Source organism: Ochotona princeps, chromosome 14 (genome assembly GCF_030435755.1).
Source record: "Ochotona princeps isolate mOchPri1 chromosome 14, mOchPri1.hap1, whole genome shotgun sequence".
Lineage (NCBI taxonomy): Eukaryota > Metazoa > Chordata > Mammalia > Lagomorpha > Ochotonidae > Ochotona > Ochotona princeps.
In genome coordinates, this window is record NC_080845.1 from 4,801,997 (window position 1) to 4,818,922 (window position 16,926).

The 16,926-nt window shown below is 52.4% G+C and overlaps 1 protein-coding gene across 3 annotated transcripts in view; it reads right to left on the reverse strand.

Moving 5' to 3' along the window:
• Positions 1-16,719, reverse strand: part of SLC25A25 (solute carrier family 25 member 25) — a 32,232-nt gene extending 15,513 nt beyond the window's left edge. Inside the window, exon 1 of one of the 3 annotated variants that reach the window (XM_004593531.2) lies at positions 16,333-16,719. In XM_004593531.2, the coding sequence (XP_004593588.1) occupies positions 16,333-16,593 (261 nt within the window). In that variant the 5' untranslated portion in view covers positions 16,594-16,719. Of the gene's footprint in view, positions 1-16,325 lie in introns of all 3 variants that reach the window. The other 2 variants (XM_058672400.1, XM_058672401.1) reach the window with 2 other exon arrangements.
• Between the last annotated feature and the right edge of the window lie 207 nt (positions 16,720-16,926).

The window sequence follows — 16,926 nt, forward strand, 5'->3', positions numbered from 1 at the left end:
ATAGGGCTGACTGTTCCTACTGGTGCAAGCAAAAATTAGAGTGGGTGAGGATTGGTTGGGCTTTGCCACATCAGATGGCAGAGACTGACACTGGAGGCCAATTCTGTTAAGTCAAATGCCAGAACTGCCTGGAGAGTGCATAATCCAGAAATTGGAGTGGCCTAGTAGAGAGATAGTGGGCACTCCTTCGTGGGTAACCACTCCCACTGGAAAGCACGAAAACTAGGACAGGGGCAGGGGTGGCTAGACAGAAAGGCACCTGCCAGTATGTGTGTGGGCTGGATAGTAGGTTGGTTGGATTGAACTAGGCTTCAATACCTATTGGCAAGTACCAGAGCTAAATGGGATGTGGGACAGACTGAATAAGCCTGCGGTATATACTGGCAAGCATGGGAACCAGGGAAGGGAGCAGGCATGGTAGGGGTTATGGGGAGTCACCCCGACTGGGCTGCAGCTCCCACTGGTTTGCGGGAGGACCAAGTATGAAGTGGGTAGGATCGAGCTGGACCACAACACCTATTGGTTCAAGTGGATGACAGGGCTGGAAACAGAACTGACCCAGCAATTGCAATGACCAGCACGGGCATAAGCTGATTGGGGCGATGGACAGTGTTGGACCCTGTACTAGCAAACTCACACAAGAATCAGGTTTGGGATCATCTCAGATGAAGTTTCTTTGGAAGGCCAACTGAACTGCTGATCTCAGAACCCCAACCATGAAGAGACTGTCAACCAGTGGATTCTGAATAGGTTTCATCGTGATTGGAACGGCGAGATTGGCAGTAATTCAGACCTGTTAAACTATCAAAACTGCTTGAGCAGGACCCTCGGAGCGTGCCCCACATAGGGGACTGGGGATGGGTGGGAGGCTGGGTGGGGCTTTTCCCTTTGTTTCTCCCCTGACCCCAGATACAGCAGAAAAAATGATATTAGCACGGAAGCAATGGTATTAACCCACTTTCCAGTAGCCCTTGACCCATTGTACTCTAATCAACTAAGTAAATCATTTAAAAAAATAAATAAAATTATAAAAAAATAAAGATTTATTTATTTTTATTGGAAAGGCAAATACACAGAGGGAAAGAGAGACAGAGAGGAAGATCTTCCATCCACTGATTCACTCCCCATTGGCCACAATGGCTGGAGCTGAGCTGATCTGAAGCCAGGAGCCAGGAGCTTCTTCAAGTCTCCCATGTGGGTGTAGGGTCCCAAGGCTTTGGGACCTGCCCTGCCAGGCCACAAGCAGGGAGCTGGATGGGAAGCAGGGCAGTCAGGACCTGAACCAGCACCCATATGGGATTCTGGTGCATGCAAAGTGAGGACTTTAGCCACTAGGCTACTGTGCTGGGCCCCTGGGTAATCTTCTCACAGCAGACAAAAAACACTTACTGTGTTCCCACTATTTTAAAACTATAAGCACACACCAAACAAGTTTAGTAAACAGCATCGGGGGAGTCAGGGACACACACACCCTAGTACAATGTAGTGACTGTGCCCGGTTCAGACACATTTGCAGGCCACATGGGGAGGTGTGTGTGGGGGCGTGGGGGAGAACGGATCTATGAGGGGGATTTTGTGCACCCTGTAAAAGGACAACTTAAAAAACAGCTTAGTTCTAGTTTTGAAAAAACTTGACAGAGAGCACACGTAGGTGGGCACAGCCATCCTTGGGTCTGTCTCCAGCGCCTGCAGCTGCTGGGACGGGACCAGCAGGAGCTGGGGGCTGCAGCCAGGCCCCACAGCACCTCAGGTGCTGCCCAGGCTCCTGCTGTGAGGCCACTGTCCAGCCCACAAGCAGAAGTCTTAATGGGGAATGTCCATGATCCCCAGGCCCTAAGGCCTGCTGCGAGGCGCTCCCTGTGGACTAGCTGTGTGATTCTGGTTCAGTTCCTTAAGAGCAAACGTGAACAGTAACAGAATCATCTCGTTACTTCCCTGCATTAACAACCAAACCCAGTAATAGACCATTTTAGAGCAGCAACTTACTGTAGCTGGGACAGGCCTAACAGTGGCTAAGCTGCCACTGGAGGCACAGCATGTGCTATCAGAGTGTCTGGGCGCCTTGACTGTTCCATTTCCAAGCCAGCTTCAGCTGATGCACCCACAGAAGGCTTGGGGTCCCTGCCCCCAACATGGGAGACGTAAATGGAGCTCTTGGCTCCTGGCTTCCAGCTTGGGCCTGGCCGTAGCAGGCATTTGGGAAATGAACCAGTAGACAAAGATGAAAATAAATATCTAGAGTTATAAGAGTAATTATTAGTCATAGTATTACCATTATCAGGAAAATAATTGAGTCCATATAATAGCAAACCAACCAGCGAACTACACAAAAAACAGGGTTAAGCATGTGGCTTAGCAGCTAACACACCACTGCCCACATTTAAGTTCAAAATCTACGTCTGGGAGCCCAGTGTTGTGACACAGCAGGTTAATCAGTCCTTTGGGAGCTCCACTTCAAGTTCCAGCTATTTGGTTTCTGATCCAGCTCCCTGTTAATGAACCTGCAAAAGGAGGAGATGGCCCAAGTACTTGGGTTCCTGTCCTATGTGGGAGATCCTGTTGGAATTCCTGGCTCCTGGTTTGAGCCTGGCACAGACAGAGCTATCATGGATGTTTTGGGGAGTGAAGAAGCTGGTAGACAGTCCCTCACTCTGTCTCTCTGTCACTCTGCCTTCCAAAGAAATAAACAGAATGGGAATCAATCCAACTTCCTGCCCATAACAACGGCGAGTGCAGGCTAAATCCATGAAACAATGTCTTTAAGCTGTGGGACCAAGGGCAACAACAGCATTTGCAGCAGAACAGGCACCAGTGAGGCAAGTCCCGCCACTGCCCCTGCTTCCTGCTCCGGGCCCAGGCCACAGCACCAAGCAGGGGGCCAGGCAGAGGCCCTTCCCCTCGATGGGAGGCCAGGGCAGGGGCTGTCTGCCCACAGAGTACCAGCAAGAAGAGGGCGGCCGCCCTGGAGCCACATGTGGGCAGGCTGGAAGAGCTCTTCTTCCCTCAGCCAGAGGAAAACCTCACCCAGGGAGGGTGCTGGGAGGAGCTGGAGGGTAAGGCAGGTTAAGTGGCATTCCTGTCCCACCAAACAACACATGCCCTGCAACCATCAAATGTCCCAAGTAACTGGATCCCAAAGTTCAAGACTGTTCACAGAGGGGCTCTGTGGGGGTTAAGCCACTCACAGCTTACAATGCTGCTGGCATCAAGTTCCCGGCTGCTCCACTTCTGACCCAGCTCTTTGCTGCTGATGTGCTGGGAAGGCAGCAGGGGATGGCCCAATCCTTGGGTCCTGCCACCCACCTGGGAGACCTGGATGGAGTTTTAGGCTCCTGGCTTCAACCTGGCCAGCCCTGACTGACACGGCCATTTGGGAAGTGAACCAACAAATGGAACACATCTTTCTATCTCCTCCTCCCATTCTCTTTATCTCTCAAATAAAAATAAATAAGAAAAAGAGGGGGCCCGGTGCAGTAGGCTAGTGGCTAAAGTCCTCGCCTTGCACACGCCATGATCCCATATGGGCACCAGTTCGTATCCCAGTAGCCTTGCTTCCCATCCAGCTCCCTGCTTGTGGCCTGGGAAAGCAGTGGAGGATGGCCCAAAGCCTTGGGACCCTGCACCCGTGTGGGAGACCCAGAAGAGGCTCTGGGCTCCGGATGGGCTCAACTTAGGCTGTTGCGGCCACTTGAGGAATGAACCAGCAGATGGAAGATCTTCCTCTCTGTCTCTCCTCCCTGTATATCTATCTTTCAATAAAAATAAAATAAATCTTTTTAAAAAATGAAAGAAAGAAAGCAAAGCAAAGCAAAGCAGGGCTGGCAGTGTGGTACAGTTGGGTTAAGCCAACATCCCATGTTGGAGTTTGGGCTCATGTCTTGGTCTCCACTTGCAATCTAGCTTCCTGTTAATGCAACTGAGAAGGCAGGGGATGAAGGCCCCAGGATCTGGGTCCCTGCCACCTATGTGGGAGTTCCAGACAGTTCCAGGCCCCCAGGTTCTTGCTGGTACACACGTGCTTGCTGCATCTACTTGGGGCCACTCTCACTCTACTTTTTAAAAAGTGAATAAATCTTCATAATCACAACAAAAAGCCTTAACTCTGCAGCATCACAGCTACATTTCTGAAAAACAGTGATAAAGAGGTAATCCTAAAAGCAGCTAGAAGGAAAAAGACTCATTCCATACAAAGGACAAGTCCTCCACACAGGGGACTTCCTGCCAGACACTGTCCACCCCACCCGCAAAGACAGACAAAGCAAACCCAGAAAAACTTGTCCAGAAAAAGACTTTCTTGAAAAAAAAAAAAAAAAGCTGGAATAAGCGATCATTGGCAGGTCCCATGTGTACTGCAAGGGCTCTGAGAAAGAGGAGTCCTTCAGGCACCAGGCACATGGTGCCAGCCCCTACTCTGGGGTTCCATGGAAACAGCAAGGAACATCAGGGAGGGGAACTGTGTAGTGACACGGAGGACTTAGTGTTGGCAAGTCTTCAAGCGGGATGGGGTTTGGACCAACAGTGTGGGATGCCTGCACCCCTATTGAGAGTCCCAGCGCCACCCTCCATCTCATCCTCCAGCTCGGGGGCACTGGGAGGCAGTCCGGGGCAACTCTACTGAGCTCCAAATCCCTGGCTCAGGCTGGGCACAGCTCCAGCTCTCCTAGGCACGCGCATGTGTGTGTTCACCAAGACACAGTGCAACCTAGTACACCAAAGACCCAGCCCTGCTTTTAACATATATGGAAATCAAACCTATGAGAGCCACAGCACAAGGGCAGGAAGAAGGGAAAATACACCACTTCAGATTCCATGGTGAGTGGGCTAAACAACCCAATTAACAGATAAAACAGCAAGATCCAGCTACATGTTACATGAAAGTCACAAACAGGTTCAAAGCGAAAGGATGGAGAAAGACCACATCCACACTAAGCAAAAGAAAACCAGGTCAGTGCCATGGCATAGCAGGCTAAGCCTCCACCCTGGCTGCTGGCATCTCATACGGGCACTGGCCGCCCTGCTTTTGATCCAGCTCCCTTCTAATGGCCTAGAAAAGCAGCAGAGGATGGCCCCTGCACCCACGCAGGGCACCTGGAAGAAGCTCCTAGCCTCAGATGGGCTCAGCTCCAGCTGTGGCAGCCATCTGAGGAGTGAACTCTACATGGAAGAGTTCTGTTTCTCCTTCTATCTGAAATTCTGCCTTTATTCAAATAAAAACTTAAAAATAAAATTTTTTTAAAGAAAACTAGAGTGGCTATTTGACCAGGAACAGAGGATCATTTCAAAATAAAAATGCCATCAATTCATCAACCCTAAATGTTTCTTTTACCTAATTACAGAACTCCAAAACATAAAATACAAAAACCAAGCAAGGAAAAGGAGACAAATCCACAGTTCCAGCCAGGCTTAACCAGACCAGCACGCGAGGCACACTGGCCTTACGCGTAAGAGCAGAGCACACATTCTCCCGAATGCGCTAAGAACCGAGCTCAGTTCAAAAGCACTCCTCAGTCCACTGAACCGAATTCCATCAGCAAGCTTGCTCACTGACCACAGCGGAAACTACTAAGGTCACCCGAAGAACAATACTGGAAGATACCTTTTTGGAAAGTAAATAACATAAATCTAAATAATCCAAGTGTCAAGAAGGAAATCAAAATGAAAAACAATATTTTACTCTACTATTTTAGGCTTCTGCTTTGGGCCCAGCGCAGTAGCCTAATGGCTAAAGTCCTTACTTTGCATCCACTGGGATCCCAGGTAGGTGCCAGTTTGTGTCCTGGCCATTCCATTTCCCATCCAGCTCCATGCTTGTGGTCTGGGAAAGCAGTGGAGGACAGCCCAAAGCCTTGGGACCCTGTACCTGCGTGGGAGACCTGGAAGAGGCTCCAGGCTTAAGATCAGCTTCGCTCCAGCTATTGTGGTCACATGGGGAATAAACTAGTGGACAGAAGATCCTTCTGATCTCCTTCTCTCTGTATGTTTACCTTTCTGATAAAAATAAATAAATCTTAAAAAAAAAAAAAGACTTCAGGTGCATTAGCAGGGACTTGGATCAGAAGTGGAGCAGCTGAGACTTGAACTGGTGCTACGATATGGATGCTGGCCCCTCTGCCAATATTTTTATACTAAAATACTAGCAGCTGATTTCCTTATGGGCTAATACAGTACATTTCTGTTCTTACCTCACAGCACCAGCCGAACTAGCATTACCTGGTAGACCATTCCTATCTCCTGGGTTACACGTTGTTACCATGGGACAGGAAGGAGAGGGACCCTTCTGTAATTGTGGCTTTCGGGAACAGCAGAAGCCGAGTCACCTGCAGAAGCAACCCACTGTGCTGAACACAACGTGCAAGATGTCAGTGTGTCAGGACCTGGTACTTGACTCTAACAGAACGGATCTCCAGGGGTAAGTCAGCATCATGTCCCATGGAGCCCCACGGGACTGGGCAGCCGGGCCAGCGCTCCTGAGGACCCAGGGTCGACGTCCAGGCAAGCCAAGGCCCCTTCTGCCAGTCTGGTGATGAACCACCTAACCTAGCTGTTAGTAACACAGAAACTTGTCAGAGGGAAGACTCTTAACATTTTAAAAAATGACTTATTTTCATTTTTTATTGGAAAGTCAGATATACAAAGAGGAGGAAAGACAGAGAGGAAGAGCTTCTGTCCGCTGATTCACTCCCCAAGTGGCTGCAATGGGTGGAGCTGAGCTGATCCAAAGCCAGGAGCCTGTAGCCTCCTATAGGTCTGCCATGTGGGTACAGGCTCCCAAGACTTTGGGCCATTCTCGACTGCTTTCCCAGGCTATAAGCAGGGAGCTGGATGGGAAGCAGAGCCACCGGGATACAAACTGGTGCCCATATGGGATCCTGGTTCATGCAAGGCGAGGACTTTAGCCACTAGGCTACCACACTGGGTCCAACTCATAACATTTTTAACTTGAAAAACCAAGGCCGGGTTGCATTTGACAGACAATCCACACTGATGTGGTCCTGAATTCATCTGATCAGGTGTGGCTCTGTCAGAATGAGCCCAAGAGAAGCCCTTGTCCACACACTGACTGAGTTTGATCTGCAGTGGCACACCTGTGACTGGGACCAAGGCCAACAGAGAACAGGTGCTGCAGGCAGACGGAACAAATGTGCACAGGGCTGGGGCGGGACACTCGGGACAGGAGGCCAAAGGATCTGTCAGACACGGATCACGGTGGCCACTGGCTACTCCGGAGGCCCAGCTGCAGCAGCTCAATGTCTGCCTCCTCTGAAACGAAGCACCTGGCCACCCTATGGGGCCTGCGAGATTGCGAAGCCTCCTCGTGCCTGCGACTCGACCCCCAGAGAAGCCAGGCGCTTGCTTCACCCACATGGACAGAGTAAGGGCTTGAGGAACACAGAACTGCAGCAGCGGGGAGAAGGGAAAAATCTTCTCTTCATTTTAGGAAGAGAAACCTGCTTTGGGCAAAAGTCCCTGAAGAAAACTCTCGCAAGTGAAACCAGTGCAAGCCGGACCATGAGGAAGCGCTGGGGTTTGTGGTGGGCTGCTTCTCCTCCGGGTGAGGATCCAGGCCAAGCGCAGGTCAAGGGCGGTGCCCGGACACAGCGCCATCTTTTCCCTTTTCTCTAAAGCAGGTGTTTGCCTAAGAGTGGAACGGTTTTTCTTTCTCTGACAAGAACATGACTGAGCTGAGCAGGGCTGGGCTGAGCCTGCTCTGGAGGCCAGCACCCAACAATCCTCGCACTCAAGCCTTTTAAAGCAACCTAGCATTGAGCAGTAGGAGCCACACTCTTCTAGCCACCCCGTCCTTATTCTCCTTCCCAATCTCTAGGGCAAATGGCAAGCCAGCAGGTGTGGTAAGACAACACTAAACGCTTCTAGTGTCTTAAAACTAATTTCAGGGGCCAGTGTGGTGGCCTGGTTAAGCTGCTGCCTGCAGCCCACGAGAACATCAGTTTGGTTCCAGTCTTAGCTCTTCCGCTTCCGATCCAGCTCCCTGCCAACGCACCTGGGAAAGCAGGGAAGGTGGCCGGAGTGCTTGGGATCCTGCAACCGCGTAAGAGATCCAGTTCTTGATTTTGGCTTGGCCTAACCCTAACCCAGCCATTGCCACTGTTTAGGAATTAAGTACATCTTAAAAATAATAGTATCTTTAAAAATTTCAAGGTCAAACTAAACAAAAAATTCAGGACCTTGAACCATTCTCCCAGCTCTGGCCTGGAGTTTGAGAGTACTGCAGGGGGTGAAGCTCCCACCACCTGCCAGACATTCCTACACAGCTGGTCAGGCTGGGGTGAGGGCAGGTTAGCCACAAAAACTGGTTTAAACTAACCTAGTTTAATGGTTTGGCCAAACAGCCATTCCTAAACTTATATCTCTGTATTGTTAAGATTTTATTTCAGGTCCGGCATGGTGGCCTAGCAGCTAAAGTCCTCGCCTTGAATATGCAGAGGTTCCATATGGGTGTTGGTTCTAGTCCCAGCGGTTCTGCTTCCCATCCAGCTCCCTGCTTGTGGCCTGGGAAAGCAGTTGAGGACGGTCCAAAGCCTTGGAATCCTGCAGCTGTGAGAGAGACCTGGAGGAGGCTCCTGGCTCTTGGCCTCGGATCGGCTCAGCTCTGGCCATGGCATCTCGGGGAGTGAATCATCAGATGGAGGATCTTCCTCTTTGTATGTCTGACTTTGCAATAAAAGTAAATAAAAGAATTTATTTTAGGGGCCAGTGCTGTGGTGCAGCCAGTTAAGCCACTATATGCAACAGGCCTATTGCAGTCCTGGCTGCTCCACTTTTGATCCAGCTCCCTGCTCATGTGTCTGGGAAAGCAGCGGAGAATGGTTCAAGTCTTTGGAACAACCCTGTACCCACGTGGGGGACATGGAAAAAACTCCTGGCTTCTGGCTTGAGATCAGCTCAACGTTGGCCATTGTGACCATTTGGGGAGTGAACCAGCCAATGGAAGATCTCTTTCTTTCTCTGTTACTCTACCTTTCAAATAAAAACAAATGTTTTATTTTTGATTTTTTAAACCTACTTATTTGAAAGGCAGACTCGCAGAGAGGGAAAGAGGGAGGCAGGTTCACCCTCAGGTGGCTGTAGTAGCCTGGCCTAGCTGGAGTCTTGAACTCCATCCAGGTCTCCCACATGGGTGCAGGGTTCCAGGGACTTGGGCCATCCTCTACTTCTTTTCTCTTTTTTTTTTTTTTAAAGACTTATTTTATTTTTATTACAAAGTCAGATATACTGAGAGGAGGAGAGACAGAGAGGAAGTGGAGCTGCCGGGATCACGGCGAGGACCTTAGCCACTAGGCCACGCTGCCGAGCCCCATCCTCTACTTCTTTTCAAGGACATTAGAAGGGAGCTGGATTGGAAGTGGAGCAGTAGGAATTCAAACTGGCACCCATATGGCTATGTCTGTGTTGCAGGTAATGCTTAACCCACTGCACTACCACACTGGCCCATTGGCATGCTCTGCTGAGCTTTTGCACAGGAGTGGTTTTGGTGGCACCCACCACTCCAGCAGAGAGGGGCTGGGGAGAGCGAAGGCTAGGTCTGAGGGACAACATGGTCAGCTTCAAGCACCAGCGGGAGCAAGGGGCAGCTGCCATCTTGTATCCCCACTGACCCCATGGGAAAGCAGCCGTGACTCACCTACTTCCCAAGCTTCCTGGAAAGCCAGCCGTGGCTGGAAGGGCCTAAGTGGCTACTCCAGCCTCTCTGTCACACATGGATTTTCTCCATAGGAAGATGCAACTTTAAGATAGACTTCTTTTCTCAGGATCTAGGTCAGGCCTGTATGTGTCTGCCATGGTGTCTTGGGGACCCAGAAATGCTGAGCTAGACTTACGCACACACGTCACTGTCACAAACCAAGAAAACAAATATGGTGACTTTTTTTTAAGACTTAATTTTTATTGGACAGGCAGATATACAGAAAGGAGATACAGAGATCTTCCTTCCGCTGTGAAGATCTTCCATCTTTACTCCCCAAGTGACTGCAATGGCCAGAGCTAAGCAGATCTGAAGCCAGGAGCAAGAAACCTCTTCCAGGTCTTCCACACGAGTGCAGGGCCTCAAGGTTTTGGGCAGTCCTCAACTGCTTTCCCAGGCACATTAGCAGGCAGTTGGAAGGGAAGTGGAGCAGCCAGGATGCGAGCCAGTGCCCACAGGGCATCTGTGCCACAAGTGGCAGCTTTCCCTGTCCCCACCTGTGTACCCTTTGCAACACGTCCTCAGACCACATTTCAGTTTTCATCTAAACAAACTGGGGGCAATGTGCACATGCCTCTAACCCACTCTGGACAGCTGGGGGGAGTCACCTGGTGGGGGACGCCCACCTGCCAGACCCACACTCTTTACACACTCTTTCATCTCATTTAACCCACACACCCGACTGGGAACTCACACAGCTATTTCAGACAAAGAAAGGAAGGCCCAGAGGGGGTGAGTCATTGCTCAAGGTCCCACAGCCACCAAGCCATAGAGCTGACCTTTGAACCCAGGCTGTGCACACTGTCCTGGTAACCAACTTGGTGTGTATGCCCCAAAGGTTTCCTGCATTGCTGTGGGACCATCACCAGAGCCAAACTTCGCACCTCTCTGTCCCCACAAGATCCCCCTCCCCTTCCCTGCCTACTTCCGTTGGGTGGGACAGTGTGGGCTGTTACTTTCCAGTGTCAGCCAAGGCAGCTGTAAGACAGGTGCACTGCACACCGTGGGAGAGTCAGAGGAGAAGCCGCAGCAGAGGTGACAGGCAGGTGGCACCGTAAGTTTGTAGACACTTCAAGAGCCCTGTGTCACTTCTTGATGTTGACTTTGAAGGTACAAAGTCTATCAGGTACAAGGACAGGCTGGTGTGGCAGCAAAGCATGCTAACCCTTCACCTGCAAGTGCCAGCATACCATGTGGGCGCCAGTTTGTATCCTGGATGCTCCACTTCCCATCCAGCTCCCTGCCTGTGGAGGACGGCCAAAGCCTTGGGACCCTGCACCTGCGTGGGAGACCGGGAAGAGTCTCCTGGCTTTAGATCATCTCAGCTTCAGCTGTTGTGGCCACTTTGTGAACCACCAGATGGGAGATCTGTCTCTCTGTCTCTCCTCTCTGTAAGTCTAACTTTCCAATGAAAATAAATCAATCTTAAGAAAAGGAAAGAAAAGGCGGAGGCAGTGCTTGGCACAGTAGCCGGGACAGGACCTGTAGGTGCCAACACTGTCCTGGAGTGACAGGGTTCAAGTCCCTGCCCCACTCCGGGCTCTGGCTTCCTGCTAATGTGCAACACGGGGGGGTAAGGGGGCAGCAGATGACGTCTCAAGCACCGAGTCCTGGCAACCTCCCCCAGGGACACCTGGATTGAGCCCCTAGCTCCTGGGCATCTGGGAAGTGAACCAGCAGACAGGTGAGCTCACTCCTTCCCTGCTTTCAAATATGTAATTTCTCGGTGAAGACTTCGTCTAAGGTGACCAGCGCCGAGTGAGCAGTTTCACTCCTGGGGTTCAGAGTACTCCTGTGTGCAGCTGGACTGGCAGCAAACCCCAGCACCAGCTGGGAGCCGTCACTCTCTCGTGGTCTCTGTGAGACCGCAGCAATGCGTGACTCGGAGCGTCCCAGGAGCAGTTCCCACAGAGGCCCCAAGTCGGGTGCACTCTGCCACAACTTGACACATCACCTGCTCCCACAGCCTGGACCTCAGCCTCCCCTCCTTGTCAAATCATCAACTCATTTAGAAAAAAACAACTTTGTGGCTGACTTGATGATCATGACTTTGAGGCAGGAACCAATTTTGCAACAACACTAGTATAACACAATCAGCTTCATCTATGAACTCGATCCAGCTGGCAAACACGGCAAACAGCCCACTTCCTTGCCTAGTGGGCCATGACCCTAAACTAAAAGCCTTTCTCTGTGAAAAAGGCTCTCCCCTCCCACCCCCTGTAGACCATCTAATCTAAGTCTGGCTACTTAGTAAACACCTCCCTATAGATGGTTAAACACCTGTAAGGTATGCAGTTCAAAAGTACTCTCTGATTAGGCAATACCAGTGGGCCATCAGTGCTCTCCCATTCAATTATTTCAAAGCAACAGATTGCCTCATGTTTATATACTGCTAAGGTCAAAGAGAGAAACAGGCCAGGGTGAAGTCTGCCTTTTTAAGTATTTTTTTGAAAATAACATTTTGGGCCTGGCGTGATAGCCTAACAGCTAAAGTCCTCACCTTCCACGCACTGGGATCCTGTATAGGTGCCGGTTTGTATCCCGGCTGCTTCACCTCCCATCTAGCTCTCTACTTGTGGCCTGGGAAAGCAACTGAGGACAGCCCAAAGCCTTAGAACCCTGCACCCGCATGGGGGACCTGGAAGAGGCTCCTGGCTCCTGCTCGACTCAGCTCCAGGCATTACGGCCACTTGGGGAGTGAACCAGCAGATGGAAGATCTTTCACTCTGTATCTCCTTCTCTCTGCCTTTCCAATAAAAATATATACTTTTTTGGGCTCGGCAGCGTGGCCTAGTGGCTAAGGTCCTCGCCGTGATCCCATATGGCCGCTGGTTCTAATCCCGGCAGCTCCACTTCCTCTCTATCTCTCCTCCTCTCAGTAATATCTGACTTTGTAATAAAAATAAAATAAATCTTTAAAAATATATATATATACTTTTTAAAAGGTCACATTTTAGAGTTTTCCATCCACTGCTTCATTCCCGAAAAAGCCACAATGACCAGAGCGGGGCCAGTCAGGAGCTTCTTCAGGGTCTCCCATGTAGGTGCAGGGACCCAAGCACTTGATCCATTTTCCAACCACTCCCAGGCACATTAAGCAGGGAGCTGGAATGGAAGTGGAACAACTGGGACTTGAACCAATGCCCAAATAGGATGCCGGCGCTTTAGGCAGGGGTCATCATGCTACACCATGCTGGCCACACATGCTCAGTTTTTGACAGGGAGTTCTGGATGACCTCGCCTGCACATGTTTTGGAAAAAGGGTTTGTTCTAAATGGACCTCTCCCCTTTTTCATGGTCATCCCAAAGTCTAGGTGTGGCATTCTCTTTTTATGCATCAGATGGTCAGAAACAGAGGGAGAGCTTGGTCACTCCCCGGATGGCTGTAACTGCTGGGGCTGGGCCAGCCTGCAGCCAGGAGCCAGGAGCTCCATCAGGATCTCCCAAGTATTTAGAGCATGTTCTGCTCGGTTCCTAGATACACTAGCAGTGGCGGAATGGGAAGGGCAGCAGCCAGGACTTGACCAGTGCACATACGGAATGCCAGATGTTGCAGACAGTGGCTTAATCAGCTGCACAACCACACTGGACCCCTGGTATCCTCTTCTTCGTTTGCTTTAGAGCAGAATGACAAGTGATTCAGCAATCTGCCAAGCGCTCCAGGGCCGCCTCTACTTCAACCCACTAGTGGCCTGATGCTTTCTCTTTTTTTATTTTTAAAGATTTAATTACTGGGCCTGGCGGCATGGCCTAGAGGCTAAAGTCCTCACCTTGAACGCGCTGGGATCCCATATGGGCGCCGGTTCTAATCCCGGCAGCTCCACTTCCCATCCAGCTCCCTGCTTGCGGCCTGGGAAAGCAGTCGAGGACGGCCCAAGGCTTTGGGACCCTGCACCCGCGTGGGAGACCCAGAAGAAGTTCCTGGTTCCTGGCTTCGGATCAGCGCAGCACCGGCCTGTTGCGGCTCACTTGGGAGTGAATCATCGGACGGAAGATCTTCCTCTCTGTCTCTCCTCTTCTCTGTATATCTGACTTTGTAATAAAAAATAAATTAAAAAAAAAGATTTAATTATTTTTATTGCAAAGTCAGATATATAGAGAGGAGGAGAGACAGAGAGGAAGTTCTTCCATCCGTTCACTCCCCAAGCGGCCACAGCGGATTGAGCTGCACTAATCCAAAGCCAGGAACCCAGAGCCTCTTCCGGGTCTCCCACATAGCTCCAGGGTACCAAGGTTTTGGGCCATCCTTAACTGCTTTCCCAGGCCACAAGCAGGGAGCTGGATTGGAAGTGGAGCTGCTGGGATTAGAACTGGCACCCATATGGGATCCTGGCGTGTTCAAGGTGAGGACTTTAGCCACCAGGCTACCGCGGCGGGCCTGATCTGATGATTGCTTCATGGTCGGTTGGAACCTGTGAAACAGGGTCAAGCCACTGTACCGTCCTGCCTTCCTTTCACAGCCACAGGTCAGCGCAAGCACTTCATCTGGCATCTCCTCGCCCCGTCCCGTCCCCATTTGGACTGGAAAGCCGGCTGTGTAGATGCAGCCCGGCTAGCCCGCTTCCTCTAATTGAATGCCTGAGCACTAAACTTTGCTTTACGTTTCAGTTTGTTGGGTCACATGAAAATGCCTTCAATAGGCGAAGCTATAATTAACTCTGTCTGCTCAGCCTTTCTTTCCACTCTCAACCCTTCCCTCCTTTTGTCCCTGGATTGGTTTCTTCCTTGCATGTCCTTTACAAAGAAAAGCTCCCTGGCCGGATGCCACGGGCTGCTCTGCCCACTGCCATTTTAAGTCATTTTCCCCCCCTGACAGTCTCAAAGGAGACAGAGAAACGGGGCTGGTTCGTTTCTTTGAAAGAACACTTGGCCCCAGGCGGTCAGAAGGCAGCTGGAGGCCTGGGGAGTCACAGGGCCCTCTGGGAACCACCTAGGAGGCTTCCTGTGGGACAGGCAAGCAGCTTCCGGAGTCTAACATGGTTCCGAATTCCTTTCTTATGGGGGGGACGAGCCAGGTTGAGCCCAGAGGCCCCAAGTTCCCCTCTAGTCCAGCTGCTACTTCAACAGGAAATGGTGATGGGGGGCCTCAGGAGGTCTGGCTGACTTCCTGTTGCCCAGTTATTTTTAAAAGGCAGATTTTCTCTCCAATACTTGAAACTGAATCATTCATAATTTCTAATTTCCAATCTGAAGTGCTCAAAAGCTGGAAGGTTTGCAGAAGCAGGCCGCAAGCCCACACCCCCAAGGAGACAGAACCCAGTCAGTGGGTCAGTCGGATCAGAGGAACCCAAGGGTCTGGGCTCCCTCGGAGTCATGGGAGGTTTGCTTTCAACACTGGGAAGCCAAGCGGTCGCTTTCTCCTAGTTTTCTCTGGGCAGATTCACTGTCTTCCCCCTCATTCCCTCGGCTATGAGATTGGAATTAATATCAGATGTGGCAGGAATCAAGCCATGGCACACAGCCCTCGCCCCTCCCACAGGGAGGTCCTGGCCCTCAAGCCCCCGAGCTCAGCGTCCTACCAATCACTTATTCATCAGGCAGGAATGGGGAACAGCTGGGAACAACGCTGGCCGAAAACTGCCTTTACCCTTGCACCTAAAACCTGTCTGAATCTGCCAGATGCCACCGGGGGAGTCCACATTGCCCAGCGCTTCCTCTGTCTTTCCAGACTGACACTGGGCAGGTTCCCATCAGCCAGAACTCCCTGGCCTGCAGTTAACCCCTTGAGGCGCACCCAGCCAGCCGGCAGAGCGTTTTACCAGATGTTCTCACACCTGCCGAGAGGGTTCTCCAACTGCCGCGTGTCCAAATGCACCGGGCAGCAGGTTACTGGGTAAAGTGTTGGGCAGGCCTACTCCTGCAGGTGGCAGGAATTGACAGACTTGGGTCCCTAGACACCGATGGGAGTCAGAAAAACAACCCATGAGACAGGACAGCTTTTGGCTGGCAAGGCCCAGGGAAGCCCCCCAGCCCAGCCAAGAGTAGACCACAATCACTTGTACACGGAATTTTCCCTGGGGTTCCTCCATTCCATGCGTGCTCCAGCCCTCGCAGGGAGCACCGGCTCCCTCCTAACCACCCCGCTCCCGGAGATGAGCCTCAGCCACGAGAACTGTCAGTCACACCGCCCACGTGTCCACGGATTTGCCTGCCAGAAACCCAGTTCCCATTTTTATTTTTCTCCAACTCCCACGTGCTTAGATGCGGGCCCCGGGGCGACACGGGAAGGCGAGAAAAAGGGCGGTGCGGTGCAGGGTGGGGATGCCCTGGAACCCTGATTCTGGAAATGGGATGGGGTGGGGTGTCTGACAATGAGCTTGGCCTCAGGTCAGAGGGCGAAGAAGAGCCGCCCGCACTTGGGGAAAGTCCGAGCAGGAAGCGGCTTGTCCATCCGAACGCCCAGCGCGTTCACAGACAGCCCTGCCCCCGGGAGTGCCTGCACCCACAGGGGTCCCCGAGGAAGCCCACTGCCTCTGCAGCACAAACAGGGTATCCGTTTGTCAGGCAGGGGCCACCCCCTTCGCCACGCTCCTCCGGGAGCTGCCCAAGAAGCAAGGGAGGGTATTGGGACCCGTCAAGCCCATCTCCTCGGGGTCCCCCATCGCACCCCGACCCCGCGCACCGCTCACCCGGAGCTCGCCCTCGGTGCGGTACAGGCCCAGACGCCGCAGGCCCACGGCCAGGTCGTTGACACACAGGCCGCCGTCGCGGTTGACGTCCAGCGACTGGAAGAGGCTCCACAGACGCAGCCGGTGGTCTGGACCCCCGCAGACGGCGCCGCCGCACGGGTCCCCCACGGCAGCCGGCGACGACGAGGTGCTGGTGGTGGTGGCGGCGGCGGGGTCCGGCGGCGGGGAGGCCACGCAGCGGCACAACACGCTGCTCACCATCGGGCGCGAGGCTGGGGCGCCGGGCGCGGGCCGGGGGCGGCGGGCCGGCGGAGGGCGAGCGCGGACGCCGAGCGCGGGCTGCGAGAAGCCGGCAGGCGGGCGGGAGGGGCCGCTTCCGGGAGCCCCGCCCCGCAGGCCTGCCGCCTCGCCTGCCACGCCCCCAGGCCGAGCTACGGCCAATCACAGCCCGGGACGGCCACGGCGGGGCGGGGAAGGGAGGCGGGACCTGCCTGAGAACTACCCGGATCGAGGGGAAAAGGCCGGGCCAGCCTTGCGGTGCCTGGGACCGATTCAAACGGAGAGAGGCGAGGATTGGCTGAGCCGGCCAGAGGG